General features: G+C 42.0%; 1 protein-coding gene across 5 annotated transcripts in view; it reads right to left on the bottom strand.

Annotated features, from left to right (window-relative positions):
• The window catches only part of TAB2 (TGF-beta activated kinase 1 (MAP3K7) binding protein 2), a 174,483-nt gene that overhangs the window by 91,917 nt on the left and 63,654 nt on the right, over positions 1-18,912 (bottom strand). For all 5 annotated transcript variants that reach the window (XM_030198047.1, XM_030198049.1, XM_030198050.1 and 2 more), the window contains exon 2: positions 6,964-7,146. In XM_030198047.1, coding sequence (XP_030053907.1) covers positions 6,964-7,065 — 102 coding nt within the window. In that variant the 5' untranslated portion in view covers positions 7,066-7,146. The remainder of the gene's footprint in view (positions 1-6,963; positions 7,147-18,912) is intronic.

Genomic DNA, 18,912 nt, shown 5'->3' with positions numbered 1-18,912 from the left:
GGCTAGAGGCATATGGATTTTGCCGGCTTGAATACTATGCTTATGTTCACTCAGACGAATTTTGAAGATGCGCTTTGTCTGACCAATATATCTATAGCCACAAGGGCATGTGATCATGTAAATCACTCCTTTTGAAGTGCAATCTGTAAAGTTCTTCAATGGAATCCATTGATCTCTAATAGGATCCCAAAATTGATCCACCTCCTCCATAACATCACACATAATACACTTCTTACATTTAAAGTGACCTACAAGGACAGACTTTCTGTTTGTCCAGGTGTCCGAATGGCATAAAATATCAGCCAAATTAGCCCTTCTCGAATATGACACCATACATTTTTGTTCTGCAAAAATATTATGTGTAGTTAAGATGTTCCAATGTTTATGGATAATATTGGAAATTTTCGGAGACAGAGATATATACTGCATGATACAGGGAGTGTTCCATTTTTCTGCTTTTTGTTGCTTAGATTCCAGCAAATATTCTCTGTGATTAAAGAGAGCTCTCTTATATGCATGTTTAACTATACGTTTCGGATATCCTCTCTCGTATAGTTTCTCTTTTAATTGAATAGCCGATTTTTTATATTTCTCTGAAGAATCACATATACGCCTATCTCTGTTGGAAGAAAATAAAAAGTTGATTCGATGGGAGCTACACAGCGCTACTTTGGTAGAATATTGTAAATTAGAGATAGTCCCTAGAGGATTAAGGATGCCTCGTGGCCCTAAAATATTTCCAGATGATGAAACCTTTGTTAATAATTGGAATAGTATCCTAAATCAATGTTCACTGGACCTGATGTTGTTGTTGATTCAAACGCTACAACAGAAATTAAATGTAGAGAAACCCATTTTTGAAGAACATAAAAAGGTGCTTTTCTCAAAAGAAGGTTTAGATAAATCCTTAGAAGATTTCAATATGAAGATTGATAAATTCACAAAAGAATTACAGGGTGTTAAATATAAAAAGCTTACACGGGATAAAAGCGATTATTCAGATGGTTTCATTTATTTATGGATGAAGTCTCAAGATTCAACACAAGTTGACACTTCTAGAAGAGGGGAATTATCCTCTAATACATCTAGTGGGGAGGATGATTCTACTGAAAAATCGGGGGCGTTAAGTTTAAGAACAAGAACACGAGGAAGAGGTTCAAGACGAAATCGAGGGAGAACAGCGGTATCGTTCGATCCAGGCAGAGCGAGAGGGAAACAGCGAAAGAGGGACGACTCCCTATAATCAACCTTACCAATAGACAATTTTCAGACATTCAGCTACGGGTGTTGGGCAAAGGCCTTACATTTGTTCCTTCTCTCTATCATGACCCTTTCCAAACGAGAGTTGATTTAGCTAAATTTATCAGATCTCTACAATTGCGTGTATTTTTTGGGGAAAAAGAATATGAAAATAGGTCGTTTTCTAGAGTTTATCAAAAAAGCAAATGGTTGCCTCCTGGCCCTATGGATCCGGTAATTGATACATTTTATAGACATGTATTAAAAGATCTTGACAGATTAGAACAAGAGCAAGGTTTTCAACGACAGAATATTACTAAATTTGAAAGAGAAGCTATTCAATCTCTTGCACAGGATGAGGACATTGTAATACGTCGGGCAGATAAAGGAGGAGCGGTGGTGATATGGAATAAACAAGATTACATTAAAGAAGCATACCGCCAGTTGCTAGATGAAGGGACCTATTGCAAATTACAAAAAGATCCTACTGAGGATCTGTTATTTCAGATACGAAGGATTATTGAAGAAGCATGGCAGTATGGCTTTTTGTCTAAAAATGAAAAGACCTATTTATATCATATTAATGCAAAAATACCTATTTTTTACTTGCTTCCTAAAGTGCATAAGTCCCTCACACAAACTCCAGGTAGACCGATAGTAGCGGCGCGCGATTCTCTTTTAGAGCGGGTGTGTAAATATCTGGATAGTTTTTTTATCTCCGCTAGTTCCAGATATAGCTTCGTATGTTAAAGATACTACACACTTCTTGAATAAAATGGAAGATCTCTCAAAGGGAAAGGTTTCAGGTATTCTTGTAACATTGGATGTGCAGTCGCTATATACGGCTATTCCTCAACAGGAGGCTGTGGAAGCCATAGAATTAGCCCTGGAAAGTAGATCGAGACCAGTTACGGTCCCCACTAAATTTTTGATGCAGTTGTTTGAACTTGCTCTGCATAATAATTATTTCATCTTTAATGGAGAATTATTTTTACAACTTACGGGCATAGCTATGGGTGCTGTATTCGCTCCTGCAGTAGCAAATATTTTTATGGATAATTTGGAGAGATATTTTATCTACAAATTACCCTTGTTTAAATATGCATCCTGTTGGTGGAGGTTTATAGACGATGTTTTCATGATCTGGGAAGCTGATGAAACGCTGCTGGAAAAGTTTATTTTTGATTTAAATGTGTGTCATCCAACTATTAAGTTTCAATACACAGCACACAGGACTGAAATTCATTTTCTAGACGTTAAGATCACAAATGTGGGAGGCAAATTGGAATCTGATATCTTTACTAAACCCACAGATCGGAACTCTTTATTGAAATATGACAGTATGCACCCGATCCACATCCGTAATAATCTCCCGTTTGCTCAGTTTTTGCGCTATAGGCGTATATGTGATTCTTCAGAGAAATATAAAAAATCGGCTATTCAATTAAAAGAGAAACTATACGAGAGAGGATATCCGAAACGTATAGTTAAACATGCATATAAGAGAGCTCTCTTTAATCACAGAGAATATTTGCTGGAATCTAAGCAACAAAAAGCAGAAAAACGGAACACTCCCTGTATCATGCAGTATACATCTCTGTCTCCGAAAATTTCCAATATTATCCATAAACATTGGAACATCTTAACTACACATAATATTTTTGCAGAACAAAAATGTATGGTGTCATATTCGAGAAGGGCTAATTTGGCTGATATTTTATGCCATTCGGACACCTGGACAAACAGAAAGTCTGTCCTTGTAGGTCACTTTAAATGTAAGAAGTGTATTATGTGTGATGTTATGGAGGAGGTGGATCAATTTTGGGATCCTATTAGAGATCAATGGATTCCATTGAAGAACTTTACAGATTGCACTTCAAAAGGAGTGATTTACATGATCACATGCCCTTGTGGCTATAGATATATTGGTCAGACAAAGCGCATCTTCAAAATTCGTCTGAGTGAACATAAGCATAGTATTCAAGCCGGCAAAATCCATATGCCTCTAGCCAAACATTGTAATGAGATGAAACATTCTTTTGAGCAACTCAAATGTATGATCATTGAGCAAGTCATCAAAAATGGTAGACGGGGGGATATTTCAAAAGTATTACATCAAAAAGAGCAAAGGTGGATCTATCGATTGCAAACTGTCAGCCCTAATGGGCTGAATGGCCCAATGGAATGGGCTGCCTTTTACTGATTGGTTTATGATTGAGGAAGTACTTAATGTCGTCAGTGGGAGGAGGAGTCTCCCTCTGGGCGTCCTATATAAACATTCGCCATTTTGTGTCCATATGGATATGAAGAGAAATGTATGATGCTTTCTTATTGTTTCTCCTGACGAAGAGAACGAAACAGTGGGAGTCCTAATCCTGTCGAGGAATAAGAAAGAGTGGGAGTAAAACGTGGACTTTAAAGAGTCACAGCCATGGACATTAAAAGAGAATCAAACAGCGATTGAGCCTTTTGGAATGAGGCAAAGCTAAGTGTACATATAGAACTGTTTAACCTGGCTGTTGTATTCGTATATTTCATTATTGATTACATTTTTTTCTTCTTTTTTAGACCCTTGATATAGTTTTTTTGGGTCATATTTAGGATTTGATGAGTATTTGAACTTGAGATTCATTAAATTGATTTTCCCATATGCCTAAGCACTGCAGATTTTTCTCTCATGATTAGATGTAAGTAGGAGAGTTTTTCTCTGCAGTGCAAGGTAGGTGGTGGTAGCCGATGATGAATGTCAGTCAGTGGTGTCCTAATTTATATAAAGGTACCCTGGACGTATGAGGCTATATATTATTAAATGCTAATATAGTAGTTCATTGTCTCATCTATATCCTGTTGATTTGGAGCAATTAGAGTGAGTTTAAGTTTCTGATATTGTATTGCTCTATGCAGTTTTGAATTTGTTTGCTTCAGTGTATACAGGATGCAAGGACAGGGTCAAGAAACTACACACTGCCGCAAGACTTGTATGTAACGCCTCACGATTTAACAAGGCATCGCTGCTCCTTTTACTCATTACATTAGCTTCTGATCAAAGTCAAGGTTGCCTTCAAATATGTGTCTTTGCTTTCCAAATTATCTATGGTATGGCTCCTGATATGCTTCCTTTGATTGACCTTCATACGCGTAATTCCATCCCTAGATCCAGAGAATTCATAAATCTCCATCATCCTAATTGTAAAAAGATTCTTTACAAAACAGTCCTCTTTGCTGACTTCTCTTATCAATGTACTAATCTGACGGAATCTTCTTCCAAGGGCTGTTAGATCTGTAGATGACTACAGTTGCTTTTGGAAATTATTAAGAACTTTTCTTTTCAAAAAGTTCCTGCAACAAGATAATGGAATAACCACTTTTATGCAAAATGCTGTTTCAAACTTTATCCTGTATAACTGCTTATAATTTGATGGTTGTTACACAATAAAACCTTGTAAAATAATTCATAAACTAAGATTTATAAAGTTTCATATGGCTGTATACAAGATTTACTGAACATTATTTCCTTTATCAGAAGATTTATAACTATTATATTATACGTATGTACTAAATTGTCTGGACTGTAAGCCACAATGAACCTGAACTCTGTTTGGGATACTGCAGGATACAAATATCAATATAAATAAATACATTTAGTTGTTTCCTTGATAGAACTATTGGGTATTTTATTTTTATTTTCAGTATGTTTGTCTTGCAACTTGGCATCTTATACTGGTTATTTTATACTGTAGTTTCACTGCCTTTTACAGAAGGGTTGCTAAATGTTATAGAGGATCAGTTTCAGGGTACTAGAATTCCTGTTTTAATTTCAGGTATCTGATATATTAAAGAGGTTAGCAGTTTCTAATTGTGCTTTAGATAAACATCCGGCATACCTCTTCTCAGAACTTCCAGCATCTATTATTTTCTAGTTGGTGGATTTAGTGAATTTAGTTTTAAGTCAGGGTTATTTTTCATTGTCAATGGGAAATATTGTGTTAACTCCAATCACTAAAGCTACTGGTTGTGATCTTTCCTTACCAGCTAGCTTTAGGCCCATTGCAAGCATACCCTTATTGACTAAGTTAATATAATTTTTGGTCAGTTCTCAACTATCAAATTATATATTGCAATTTGATCTATTAAGCTCTTCCCAACAAGGATTCTGATGTTTCCATAGTACTGAAACTTCACTAATAGCTTTAACATCGGAAATCAGGAAATTACTGGGTAAATTATTCCAAGCAGTTTTGCTGGAATTTGAAATCTCAGCAGCATTTAACACCATAAATCATGAAATATTGCTTTGTAAGCTTTCTGAATTGGGGATCTCAGGTAGAGTTTTGAACCTCTTTGAAGGTTTTTTTGAAAAATAGAAGCTACCAGGTTCTTAAGGATGGTATTTTTTTTTTCTCAGGCCTGGTGTCCACCTTCCGGAGATCTGCAAGGATCTCCAATTTCTCCTCTTCTTTTTTAATCTTTTTATGAGTACTTTGGAAATTATCGTTTTTAATAATGGCTAATTAATTCTTTCCTATGCTGATGACACTTTTGTTTTAGTTCCTATTGAATTCATCTTTCTCTTTTTCAGTTATTAGTAATGTCGTTGAGAAGATAAGAAATTGGTCTCTAAGTGTTCATCTTAAAATTAAACATAGATAAAACTAAACTTCTGTTTAGCCCTAACCAAGACTTGATCCCCAAACAGTGTACTTCACAGATGGGATGCTAGGGATGTTTCTACTGCCCGGGCATGGAACCTCAGATCAATTCAGATTAATTCAGAATACAGCTGCATAATTTATATTTGGTAAGACAAAATGTAATCATGATACGCCTCTGTTGATGAAGCTTCATTGGCTTCCCTTGGCAGCACGAATTGAGTTTAAGATTTCTTTGCTTGGTATACAAGTCTCTATTTGGCCAGGCTCCTACAGTTTTTGCTCCCTGGGTTTCATTACTAGGATCCTTTTACCAGCAGAAATTCCACCCAGTTGCTTTTGACTTTTCCTACTATTAAAGGTCTAAGATACAGGCCAATTTCTGAGAAATCTTTTCCCTTTTATGCAGTAAAAATTTGGCATTTTTACTGGTAAATGTTTGTCTTGCTTCTACCTATATTAGTTTTCAGAAGTTATTGAAACGTTCAAACACACTACTTATTTAATAACTACTTATAAAATTGTCTCTTTTAAGTCCTCGATTTCTAAGATGGTGCTTAGGTGAAAGGCCCAAAATTGCTCCTATTTTATATAGGTAGCATAAGATTGTATGTGCCTTTATAAATTCACAAAACAACAATTTCACTGAAGATGGTGTAAATATGTGCATGTATTCTACACATGTACCTATGAATTTTATAAAATATAGTTGTACACTGCAATTCCTTCTCAGCTCTGGCTAAATTACACTCCCAGAATGCCTACATGCTGTCAGTGTAAAAGCATGTATGATCTTTTAGAATGTGTATATCCCTGTGGGGTTTACTTGTGGAAAATGCTTTATAGAATTACCCCCATATGCCTAAAACATTCAGAAATTTAAGAAGACATTTAAAACAGAAAATCTAGATTTTTGTAGTCCCAGAAACACCAATTATAGTTTTTTTCTGGTGTCCACATAGACTAGTACTTTGCGGCAAACAAGAAAAAAAATGCAATGGAATCCCTCTATTTTTACTGAGGAAGCTAGAAAAGTAACAACATCTATAAAATATAAAAATTATACATCACTAACCTGCTGCAAGCATCTGGACACAACAACTTCAGGTACCTCAGGAAATTTTTGTAGCAGGTCATTTAAAACCTGAAAATCAATTTGTGGGCTTCCTTGGGCCATTCGTATATTGCCTGGTCAGAATTGTTGTTTAGTAGGCAGTCCTAGGCCTTTGTGGAGGCCATACTCCTCTGTCACCATTTGCTGTTAAAGGGGGGGAAAGTACAACATTTATAAAATGTTCTCTCTTTTGAAATAAGTGTACTTTTAGCAACCTTGTCTCTCACAAGAAGGATCACTACAACTATCTAGGTCTTAAATATGTTAAGGGTGGAGTCAAATTCAATAAATAAAACTAAAACTCACATGTAGAGGGTAATTTTATAAAGAGCACATATGTCAAAGTTACAAAAAGGTGCTTATTTTGTAAAGGGAAATAAATGTGTCGTCTTTAAAATATGCACCCAGAACTACAGTAGTACAAAAATGCTCCTGCACACATCTGCACCAGCTCTGAAGATGGTGTAAATGCGTGTGTGTGTGTATGTATGTACCTAAATATGTTGCAAAATGTGTGCATATATTGCAACTCTGCTCCTGCTCTGTCCAAGCTAGACCCCCCACCCTATGTGTTGTAGGTAACGTAAAAAGCAGATACAATCTTTCCATGAACCTACTTTTTATAAAATTACCCCCAAAATGTATATACTAAAAGAAATCAATAGACTGACAGTCTGCTAAAATTAGATTAAACCTCAAAGACAATTATTGACCTTAAAAGAGTGCTCTATATAATTTTCTGTGAAGGAGAAAGATTATTTCAGTATAATGAACATAAAAACAGCTTCAGTAGCTTAATGATAAAAACTATTCATCACTACCAGCGCTTAGGGGCCTGCACAGGAGTCCTGCTTTCAAATTAAGTAAAAATTAGCACATTTTAGAGAAAAAAAAACTGTGGGAAATCCTCTTTTCAAGACACCCCCAAACCCACCTCCAAACTGGCGTTAGGTTTCCAGCGGTAAGGGCGGCTTTGTTTTGTGTACTGTTCTCTGAGCATTGGGAGGAAACAGAAATGACCTCAATAACATAAGAACATAAAAACAGCCATACTGGGTCAGACCAGTGGACAATCTAGCCCACTATCCTGTTTCCAACAGTGGCTAATCCAGGTCACAAATACATAGCAGAAACCCAAATACTAGCAACACTATATCAACCCAGCTCACCTTTATCCACATGTTTATTCATACCTTCAAAGAAACTAAGTAACTGGTGAGGCAAGACCTCCCTTGGCTGAATCCATTAAACCGTGTTTATCTACATGTTCCGTAATTTTATTCTTTATAATATTTTCCACTATTTTGCACAGTACCTACATCAGACTTCTGGTCTGTAATTTCCCAGATCACCCCTGGAACCCTTTTTTAAAAAATCAGCATTACATTGGCCACCCTCCAATCTTCAGACAGTACGGACAATTTTAACAACAGGTTATAGATTACTAACAGAAGATGAGAAATTTCATGTTTGAGTTCTTTCAGTACCCTTGGATGCATGCCATAAACATCCATTTGACTACCTTCAAATGCTATTTGCGCTAATCTTTGGCACAAACGTTTCCCATGCTAGAGCCCTCTAAACAGTGTGCGCAAATTAACACCGGCGCTAGTCCAGCACTAATCGCCTCTAGCGCCAGCATTAGATTTTGAGTATCGAGCCATAATTGCACTGTGAATCACCAGGAAAGCTCAAACACAAGTAAGGCAGGGCTGAGTTCCCCTCAGTCCAGAGGAGGTGCTGTGAGAGGACATCCAGAGAGGGAGAGATCTTCACTGGTAAGAATTTGATGGGAAATTGTTTTTAAACTTGGAGAAAGGTGGACAGAGTTAAATAGGTAACTTCAAGGACTTTAAGTGACTTTACTCACTTAGCAAAGGCATTTAAGGAAGTATTTCTTAGCATATAAACACTCTGTTAGAGTTCCACAGGCAAGTATTTAAGTGGGCTATTTTAGAATTACTATAATATCAGTATAAACCACAGCTAATAATGCTCTCTCCACTCGCCTACCAGTTGCTTTGGAGGTCTTGCAGCCCGTCTGCATATTCCTCCCAGCATTCTCTGGAGTGACTCCGCTCAGTGCTTCCATTCTGTGTGCCTCAGCAGAATGGCCACTGTCTTGATCTTATCTTATTCTCCAACTGCTCACTCTCCAATTTCTGTACCCCGGTTCATCCCCTCTCTGACCATCATCTGATAACTTTTACACTTAATCACCCTGCCCCCCCCCTCCCCGTCCAGTGCAATCTCCACCAATGCATTTGAGAATCTTCATGCTATTAACCCTTGCACTCCCTCCACCACTGTCAATAACGTTGTCTCTTCCTAAAATACTATTCTCTCCTCTGCTCTGGATACTCTCGCTCCTCCCATTCCCGTTCTGTAAGGCATATCAGACGCCAGTCTTGGCTGACCTCTAGAATCCTCTACCTACGTTCCTGTGCCTGACCTGCTGAACCACATTAGACTGAAATCCCACTCCCATGATGACTTCATACATTTCCAATTCTTGCTAACCTCCTTCCAGTCTGCTCTTTCACTTGCCAAACAAGACTATTACATCAACGTGACCAACTCCCTTGGCTCAAATCCTCGACGTCCCTTCGCCACACTGAACTCTCTACTCAAAGTGCCTTCACCTACAACCCTGACTTCACTTTCTCTGCAGACTATGACTGAGTACTTCCACGACAAGGTGCACAAGATTAACCTTGAGTTCTCAACCAAGTTACCTCCAGCTCTCCTTTCCCCAGTCCATTATATAAACCCTCCTTCAACTCCTGCCATGTTTTCTTTTTTTTCTAAAATCATCAAACAGGAAACTGCACATTTTATTTCCTCCTTGAAACTGACTACCTGTTCCTCTGATCCTATTACCACCTATCTACCCAGCATTCTCTCTTACTGTCATCCCTTCTATCTGTCATATCCCCAATATGTCACTTTCCACTGTTTATCTTTTCACCTAAACCCATCACTCATCTTTCCCCATTCTCTACTTCTGTGATTAACACTCTCATCCTCCCTGTCTCATCAGTTTGTAACCTTGGGATCATCTTTGACTCCTCTCTCTTTCTCTGCACAAACTCAACAGAGTGCTAAAAATTGTTGTTTTTTTCTCTACATCACCACCAAAATTTGTCCCTTCCTTTCTGAGGGACATCTACATCTACATCACCACCAAAACCCTTATCCACACTCATCACTTTACACTTATACTACTTCAATTTGCTTCTCACAGGGCTCCCATTAAGCCATCTCTCTCCCCTTCAAAATTCTGCCAGTGTCGCTATGCTCATATTAACCCACTTCTCAAGTCACTTCATTGGCAACCTATCTGCTTATGCACACAATTCAAACTCCTCTTTATTGACTTACAAGTGCATTCATGCTGCAGCTCCTCAGTACCTCTCCACTCTTCTCTCCCTACACTCCTCCCCAGGAACTCTGTTCATTGGGTAAATCTTTCATCTGTACGCATCGCCTCCACTGCCAACTCCAGACTCTATTCCTTTTATCTTGCTCCACTGTAAGCCTGGAATACACTTCCAGAGTCAGTAGGATCAAGCTTCATCTCTGGCCATATTCAAATCTAGACTTTGAGGCTGCTTTTAACTTCTGTTTCCTATTGACTTGTTCAACATACAACTCTGTTTTATCATTTCCACCATAAGTAATTTCCTAGTCTCTTTTTTGTTCTGTTTGTCTGTCTTGATTAGATTGTAAGTTCTGTCAAGTAAGGACTGTTTCTTACATGGTTAGTGTATAGTGCTGCACACATCTAGTAGCCAACAGGGCATCCACCCTGGGCAACCAGGCAGCAATAATAAAGCTTAAGAGGAGCAGCTGCAAAGGTCAAAAATTTACATCAGGAGTGGATGTTATTCAAAAATACCATCCTGGAAGCCCAGACCAGATATATTTCATGTATAAAAAAAGGAGGAAGGAAGGCCAAGTGATAGCAGGCATGGTTAAAATGCAAAGTGAAAGAAGATATTAGAGATAAAGAAGGATCCATCTGAAAATAATAGGAAACAGTATAAGGAACGGTAAGCCAAATGCAAAGAGCTGATAGGGAAGGCAAACAGAAACTTAAAAAAAGTTTTTGTGTTTTTGCCTCAAATACAATCTTCTTTTCAGTGTATATTAGAAGCAAGAAGCTGGGAAAAGAATCAGTTGGCTCGTTAGATGACAAGAAGGATAAAAGGGGTACTCATGGAAGACTAGGCAACAGCAGTGAGATTAAATTAATTCTTTGCTTCATAGTAACATAGTAGATGATGGCAGATAAAGACCTGTAAAGTCCATCCAGTCTGCCCAACAAGATAAACTCATAGTATAAGGTATGATGAGATACTTTCTGAGAAGTTATGAGAGAAGAGAATATATCTCTGGGTAAGTGAACATTATCTTGCTCTGTGCTTTGGTAATTTAAAGATTGGGGTTTAAAAGAGGAATTGTAGATTTACTGATAAAGACAGAATTTTAAAAAGCAAAATGTATTAGCTAGCTCCATACCCTATCCCCATAGTTTTAAAACGTGAACTTAATGCCACAGCCTACAGCATTAACAGATAGAGCCTCTAGAAGGCAATGCAGGGCCTAGTTCAGTCTTCATTCCCCACCTACCCTCCCAAACAACAACCCACCCCAGCACATCAATTCATTTATAGTCTTAACTTATAGTCAATTATTCTAATTAGGATAACAGAAGGAGTTTACATTACAGAGTTTTAATTACATTTAATTAGTTTCTGAGAAGCAAACACTAAATAAATCACACAATATACCCTATAATCTTAAGACTCTTTATTTTATATGTGTGTGCACAATGCAACGAGCTCCTAGCTCTCAGAGAACAAGTCCATTCTTTTGAGGCTAGAGTAGCAGAGCAGACTTGGAAGGAGCTGAAGGAGACAGAGATACATAGAGGAGACGTACAGGAATGTTATAGAGAAGTCCCACCTTCAGTCTGGCAGCTTCTTTGCTGCCTTGGAGCAGGAAAGTCTCCTAAAAGTAGAGCATCAGTTTGGTGAAGTAGAAAGTAATCCTATATCCACAACCTGCCCACCAGGGGGCACAAAATCCTCTTGCACCAAGGTTGTGATTTCAGAAGCTTCTGTTCAGGAGGGAAGGGTTAGGATAGCTGTTGTAGTTGGTGATTCAATTGTTAGGCATGTACATAGCTGGGTGGCTGGTGGACGTGAGGATTGCCTGGTTACTTGCCTGCCTGGTGCAAAGGTGGCGGACCTCATGCATCACCTAGATAGGATTTTAGATAGTGATCTGGAAAATGGAATAAGTGAGGTGATTAAATTTTCAGATGACACAAAACTATTCAAAGTTGTCAAAACACATGCGGATTGTGAAAAATTGCAGGAAGACCTTAGGAAACTTGAAGATTGGGCATCCAAATGGCAGATGAAATTTAATGTAAACAAATGCTAAGTGATGTACATTGGGAAGAATCCGAATCACAGTTACCTGATCCACCTTAGGAGTCAGCACTCAAGAAAAAAGATCTAGGTGTCATTGTAGACAATACACTGAAATCTTCTGCCCAGTGTGTGGTAGCGGTCAAAAAGGAAAACAGAATGCTAGAAATTATCAGAAAGGGATGCAAAATAAGACCAAGAATACTATAATGCCTATGAAGCGCTCCATGGTGCGACCTCACCTTGACCATTGTGTTCAATTCTGGTCATTGTATCTCAAAAAAGATATAGCAGAATTAGAAAAGTTTCAAAGAACAGCGACCAAAATGATAAAGGGGATGGAATTGATCCCATATGAGAAAAGATTAAAGGCATATGAGGGTACACTCAATGAAATTATATGGAAATACTTTAAAAACAAACAGGAGGAAAAAATTTTTCACTCAAAGAATAATTAAGCTCTGGAACTTGTTGCAAGAGGATGTGGACAGCGATTAACCTGGGTTTAGAAAAGTTTTGGACAAACTCCAGAAGGAAAAAAGTCCATAGTCTGTTATTCAGATGGGCATGGGGAAAGCCATTGCTTGCCCCAGGACTGGTAGCATGGAATGTTTCTACTAATTGGCTTTCTGCCAGGTATTTATGACCTGGGTTGGCCACTTCTGGAAGCAGGATACTGGGCTAGATGGACCATTGGTCTGAATCAGTATGGCATGTTCTTATACTACTACACAGTTATACTTCATCTTGATTTGTCATTGCCATGTTTGGGATCAAAAGTCTGCCCGGCACTGATCTCCAGTTACTGAAGCTAAATCTGTCCAGCCACAAACAGGGCACAGACTGTACAGGTCTACTCAACATTGGCTTTGCTTCCCAATTACTGGTGTTGCCATCTAATTACCACTAAGTTTATTTGGTTCCATGCCTTCTGTACAGGATTCCTTTCTGTTTATCCCACACATTTTTTAATTCCGTTTCCGTTTTCATCTCCATCAACTCCCACGGAAGGGCACTCCAGATATCTTCACCAAGGAAGATGTGGGTGAGAAACCAGTGCCAGAAATGTTATTCGGTGCTGATGAGTCAGACAAACTGAAACTAATCGCTGTAAACCTGGAAGATGTATTGGGGAAATTTGACAAAATGAAGCGTAGCAAATCGCCTGGACTGGATACATAACAGAGTACTGATAGAACTAAAAATGTAGTTAGCAATATGTAAGTTACCTTTAAAATCCAGCATGGTACAAAATTGGAGGGTGACCAATGTAACTAATTTTTAAGAGGTGATCCGGGAAATTATAGACCAATGAGCTTGACGTCATTGCCAGGCAAAATGGTAGACACCAAGGACAAAATTACAGAGCATATACATAAACATGGATTAATTAGACAAAGCCAAAATGGATTTAGTCAAGGGAAATCTTGTCTCAACAATCCATTACATAGTAACATAGTAGATGATGGCAGATAAAGACCTGTAAGGTCCATCCAGTCTGCCCAGCAAGATAAACTCGTAGTATGATGTGAGATACTTTCTGAGAAGTTTCTTTGAACAGGTTAATAAATATGTGGATAAAAGATGAGCCAGTCAATATTGTGTATGGGAAAATTAGGTTCTTACCATGATAATTTTCTTTCCTTTAGTCATAGCAGATGCAGCCGTTACAGATGGGTTGTGTCCATCAACCAGCAGAGGGAGATACAGAGCACACTTTTTTCAATGCCTCATACCAGCTTGCTCCACTGCCTCTCTTCAGTATTTGAAGCTTCCAAAGCAGTATGGCAAACTGCAATGGGAATAACATAAGCTTTCCTCACAGCGAACAATGGCCCTACAACAAAGGACATTAACTCAGAATGGAGGGAATGAAACATCCTCCCGGAGGGCATAAATTCATCCTCCACTGAGACATAACTGGAGGGAATAAACTCATCCTCCCGAAGGGAATAAACTCATCCTCCAAAACATGAAACTGGAGGGAATTAAGTCATCCTCCTTTAATTGAACAAGAATCCTGAAGACTGTTTTCCGACTTTCTCCCAAGGACGGAATCTCCAGGAAACATGAACAGAACCTGAAATAGATTTACAGCAGATAGCATCAGACAGGGAGGGATCATGGCTGCATCTGCTATGACTAAAGGAAAGAAAATTATCATGGTAAGAACCTAATTTTCCATTCCTTGCCATCAAGCAGATGCAGCCATTACAGATGGGATGTATCAAAGCAATCCCTAGATAGGGTGGGAACAAGCCACACCACGCGCCAGCACTTGCGCTCCAAAATGTGCGTCCCTCCTGGCAGCCACATCCAGCCTGTAATGTCGGGCAAAAGAGAGCTTAGAAGCCCATGTTGCTGCACTACAAATCTCTTGAAGAGAGAGTGCTCCAGTTTCAGCCCAAGAAGAGGAAATTCCTCTAGTGGAATGCGCCTTAAAGGCATCAGGCGGAGGCCGGCCGGCAAGCAAATAAGCTGAAAAGATAGATTCTTTAAGCCAGCGGGCAATAGTGGCTTTAGATGCTGGAGACCCTCTGCGAGGACCTGATAGCAAAACAAACAGATGATCAGAGGTCCTGAAAGAGTTAGTAACTCGCAGATACTGCAGCAGAGTCCTGCGCAGGTCCAACAGGTGCAATTGCCCAAAAGATTCTGGAAACTCCTCCTCGATAAAGGAGGGCAAGAAAATAGGTTGGTTTAGGTGAAACGCTGAAACCACCTTAGGCAAGAAGGAAGGCACGGTCCGAACCGTGACCCCGGACTCTGAAAACTGCAGAAAAGGGTCTCTACACGACAGCGCCTGGAGCTCTGACACCCGTCTAGCCGAAGTAATGGCCACTAACAAGACGGCCTTCAGTGTCAAATCTTTCTCTGAAGCACGCCGAAGCGGTTCAAAGGGAGCACCCTGAAGGGCCTTCAGCACTAGCCCCAGGTTCCAAGCTGGACAAGGCGCACGCACGGGAGGACGGAGCCGAAGCACCCCTCTAAGAAACCGTGCCACATCTGGATGAGCAGCTAAAGACACGCCTTCAACCTTGCCACGCAGGGAGGCCAATGCTACCACTTGCACCCGCAGGGAATTATAGGTCAAGCCTTTTTGTACACCATCCTGCAAAAAGTCCAGAATCGGCGAGACAGGAGCCCGCAGGGGTGTGATCTCTCTGGAAGCACACCAGACTTCAAACTGGCGCCAAATCCTGGCATAAGCCACGGAAGTGGAACGCTTGCGGGCCTGCAGGAGAGTGGTAATTACTTTATTGGAATAGCCTCTGCCTCTCAATTGCACCCTCTCAATCGCCAGGCCATAAGACCAAATCAGCCGGCGTCCTCCATGGTCACCGGACCCTGTGACAACAGGTTGGGAACCAGAGGTAACTGAAGGGGATCCTTTACGAGCATCTGTCGGAGGTCCGCATACCAAGGCCTCCTGGGCCAATCCGGGGTGACGAGAACCACTTCTCCTGGATACAGCAGAGTCCGCAGGAGCACTCGCCCTAACAAGGGCCACGGAGGGAACCCGGAGGCCAGGGTTGAGCCAAGGCATCCAACCCCGCCGCGCGAGGTTCTCTCCGTCTGCTGAAGAAGCACGGGACTTTGGCATTGGAGCTCGTCGCCATTAGATCCATCACGGGCTTGCCCCACTTGGCACATATCTGCAGGAACACTTCGTCTGCAAGTTCCCACTCTGCTGGATCGATCTGATGCATGCTTAGATAATCGGCTTGCACGTTGCTCTGACCTGCAATGTGAGCTGCCGACTAACTGTAGATGCAGCTCGGCCCAGTGGCAAATTTGTTCGGCCTGTGCGGCTAGAGCTCTGCACTGAGTGCCGCCTTGTCGATTTATGTAGGCCACTGCTGTCGTGTTGTCCAACATCACTCTGACAGCCAATCCTTCCAGGGTCACTTGAAAGGCCAGAAGCGCCTGAAACACCGCTTTCAACTCTAGGCGGTTGATGGACCACTCCGACTCCTCAGGTGTCCATAGACCCTGGGCATGCTTCCCCTTGCAATGTGCGCCCCAGCCTTTCAGACTGGCATCTGTCACCACTAGGCACCAATCGGGGAGCGCCAGCGGCATTCCTCGCCGCAGCATGCTGTCTGAGAGCCACCACTCCATGCTGAGTCGGGCAGCAGGGAGCCAAGAGACTCTGCATTGGTAATCCTGAGATACTGGAGACCATCTTTGGAGTACAGCATACTGTAGAGGTCTCAGGTGCGCTCTCGCCCAGGGCACCAGTTCCATGGTGGCCGTCATCGATCCAAGCAGCTGGACAATGGCCCAAGCTCGCGGGCGGGGCATCCTCAGGAGCAGACGGACCTGATTCTGAAGCTTGCACCGCCTTTGCTCGGGTAGGTACACATACCCCGAGGCTTTGTCGAACCTGGCCCCCAAATATTCTAGAGACTGCGAGGGGGTCAGGTGACGTTTGGCCAAATTGACGACCCAGCCCACAGATTGAAGTACTGAGACCACTCTGGCTGTTACATGCTGACTCTCTGCAGCAGAGTTTGCTCGAATGAGCCAGTCGTCCAGGTACGGGTGAACCCGAATACCCTCTCGCCTTAGAAAGGCAGCTACTACCACCATAACCTTCGAAAAGGTGCGGGGAGCTGTGGCGAGGCCAAAAGGCAAGGCCCGGAACTGGAAATGCTTTCCCATCACCGCAAACCTCAGAAACATCTGGTACGGGGCCAAATTGGAATGTGCAAGTAAGCTTCTTTCAGGTCCAGAGACGTGAGAAACTCTCCTGGCTGTACCGCCGCAATGACGGAGCGCAGGGTTTCCATGTGAAAATGCCGCACTCTCAGAAACATGTTTAATTTTTTAAAGTCCAGAATAGGGTGAAAAGATCCTCCTTTTCGCGGCACCACAAAGTAGATGGAGTAGCGGCCGCAGCCGTGTTCGGCGGGAGGTACCGGGGACACGGCCCCTATCTGAATCAGACCTTGTAAAGTCTCCTCTACCGCCGCCCGTTTGGCGGCAGAACCGCATCGGGACTCCACAAACACGTCTCTTACAGGGGCGTCGAATTCTATTCTGTAACCGTCTCTGATCAGGTCCAAGACCCACTGATCTGAGGAAATGTTGGCCCACTCCTCGGCAAAGAGGGAAAGACGTCCTCCGATGACAGGACTCGAGGAGAGGGCCGGCGCACCGTCACTGAGAGGGTCGCCCCTGAACTCCAGGCCTTGAGCCAGTGGCTGTGGAACGTTTGTCCGAGCAAAAGGAGTTCCTCTGCTGAAAACGGGCACGAGAAGTGAACCCAGCAGAACGCCCCGGGCGGTACCTTCGAGCTTCACGGAAGCGAGGTCTGTAAGAGGAGTGGACCGCCGCACCCTTAGAGGAAGGCCGAGGCCTATCTTCGGGCAAGCGCTGGGGTTTAGCCTCACCCAGGTCCTTCACAATTTTCTCCAACTCCTCACCAAACAGGAGAAGGCCTTGAAAGGGCAATTTCACCAACCTTTGCTTAGAGGCCATGTCCACCGCCCAATACCATAGCCAAAGAAGACGGCAAGCCACCACTGCTACTGCCATGTGTTTAGCCGAAGCTCTGACAATATCATAAAGGGCGCCAGCAAGAAAGGACAAGGCCGACTCCACCTGCAGAGCCACATCTGAAAAGGGCTCCGCTCCATCACCGGGCTGTTCCACTGCCTGTTGCAACCAAGCCAGGCAGGCTCTAGCAGCATAACAACTGCATGCAGACGCCCGAATAGTGAGACCTGCAATTTCAAATGACCGTTTAAGTGCTGATTCCAGTCTACGGTCTTGAATATCCTTCAGGGCAACACCTCCTTCAACAGGGAGGGTAGTTCTCTTTGTCACAGCTGTGACTAGGGCATCCACTTTAGGCATAGCAAAGCGAGCCATATGCTCCTCACTCAGAGGGTATAATTGCCCCATAGCCCTGGAAACTTTCAAAGGTCCCTCGGGGTCAGCCCATTGAGCCGAAATAAGCTCTTGGATGGAGTCATGCAAAGGAAAGGCTCGAGCAGGCTTTTTGGTACTAGCTATCCTAGGATTCACAGAGGAGGCTGTGCCACTGACAGGGTCCTCAATAGAGAGAGCCTGCAGGGCATCAGAAATAAACGCTGGCAGCTCATCACGGTGGAAAATCCTCACCGCGGAGGGATCGTCCAGATCCTGAGTCACTTCTGCACCAGACTCTGGCTCCTCAGACCATGAAGGCCTGCCAGAGTCCTCCGAATCCTCGCAGTCCGACCACGGGGGGGAGGGGGGGGGGAAGTAGGTGCAGCACTCTCTGAAGGGGAATGAGCCTTTCTGCGCTTCATATTCTGCCAATTATCAGGGAATAACGCCTCAGAGGGCATACCCAGGCTAGAATCCACCAGGGGGGGCATTAGAAGAGGCCCGTGCCGGGCTTTGTGGGAGAGCTCTTTTAAGCATGTATGCTTTATGCATTAATAAGACAAAATCAGGGGAGAAAAACTCACCCTGGGCACCC

Source organism: Microcaecilia unicolor, chromosome 3 (assembly GCF_901765095.1).
Source record: "Microcaecilia unicolor chromosome 3, aMicUni1.1, whole genome shotgun sequence".
Taxonomy (NCBI): Eukaryota; Metazoa; Chordata; class Amphibia; order Gymnophiona; family Siphonopidae; genus Microcaecilia; species Microcaecilia unicolor.
The sequence above is the reverse complement of the archived record's forward strand: the minus strand, read 5'-3'. Positions and strand labels throughout refer to the sequence as shown.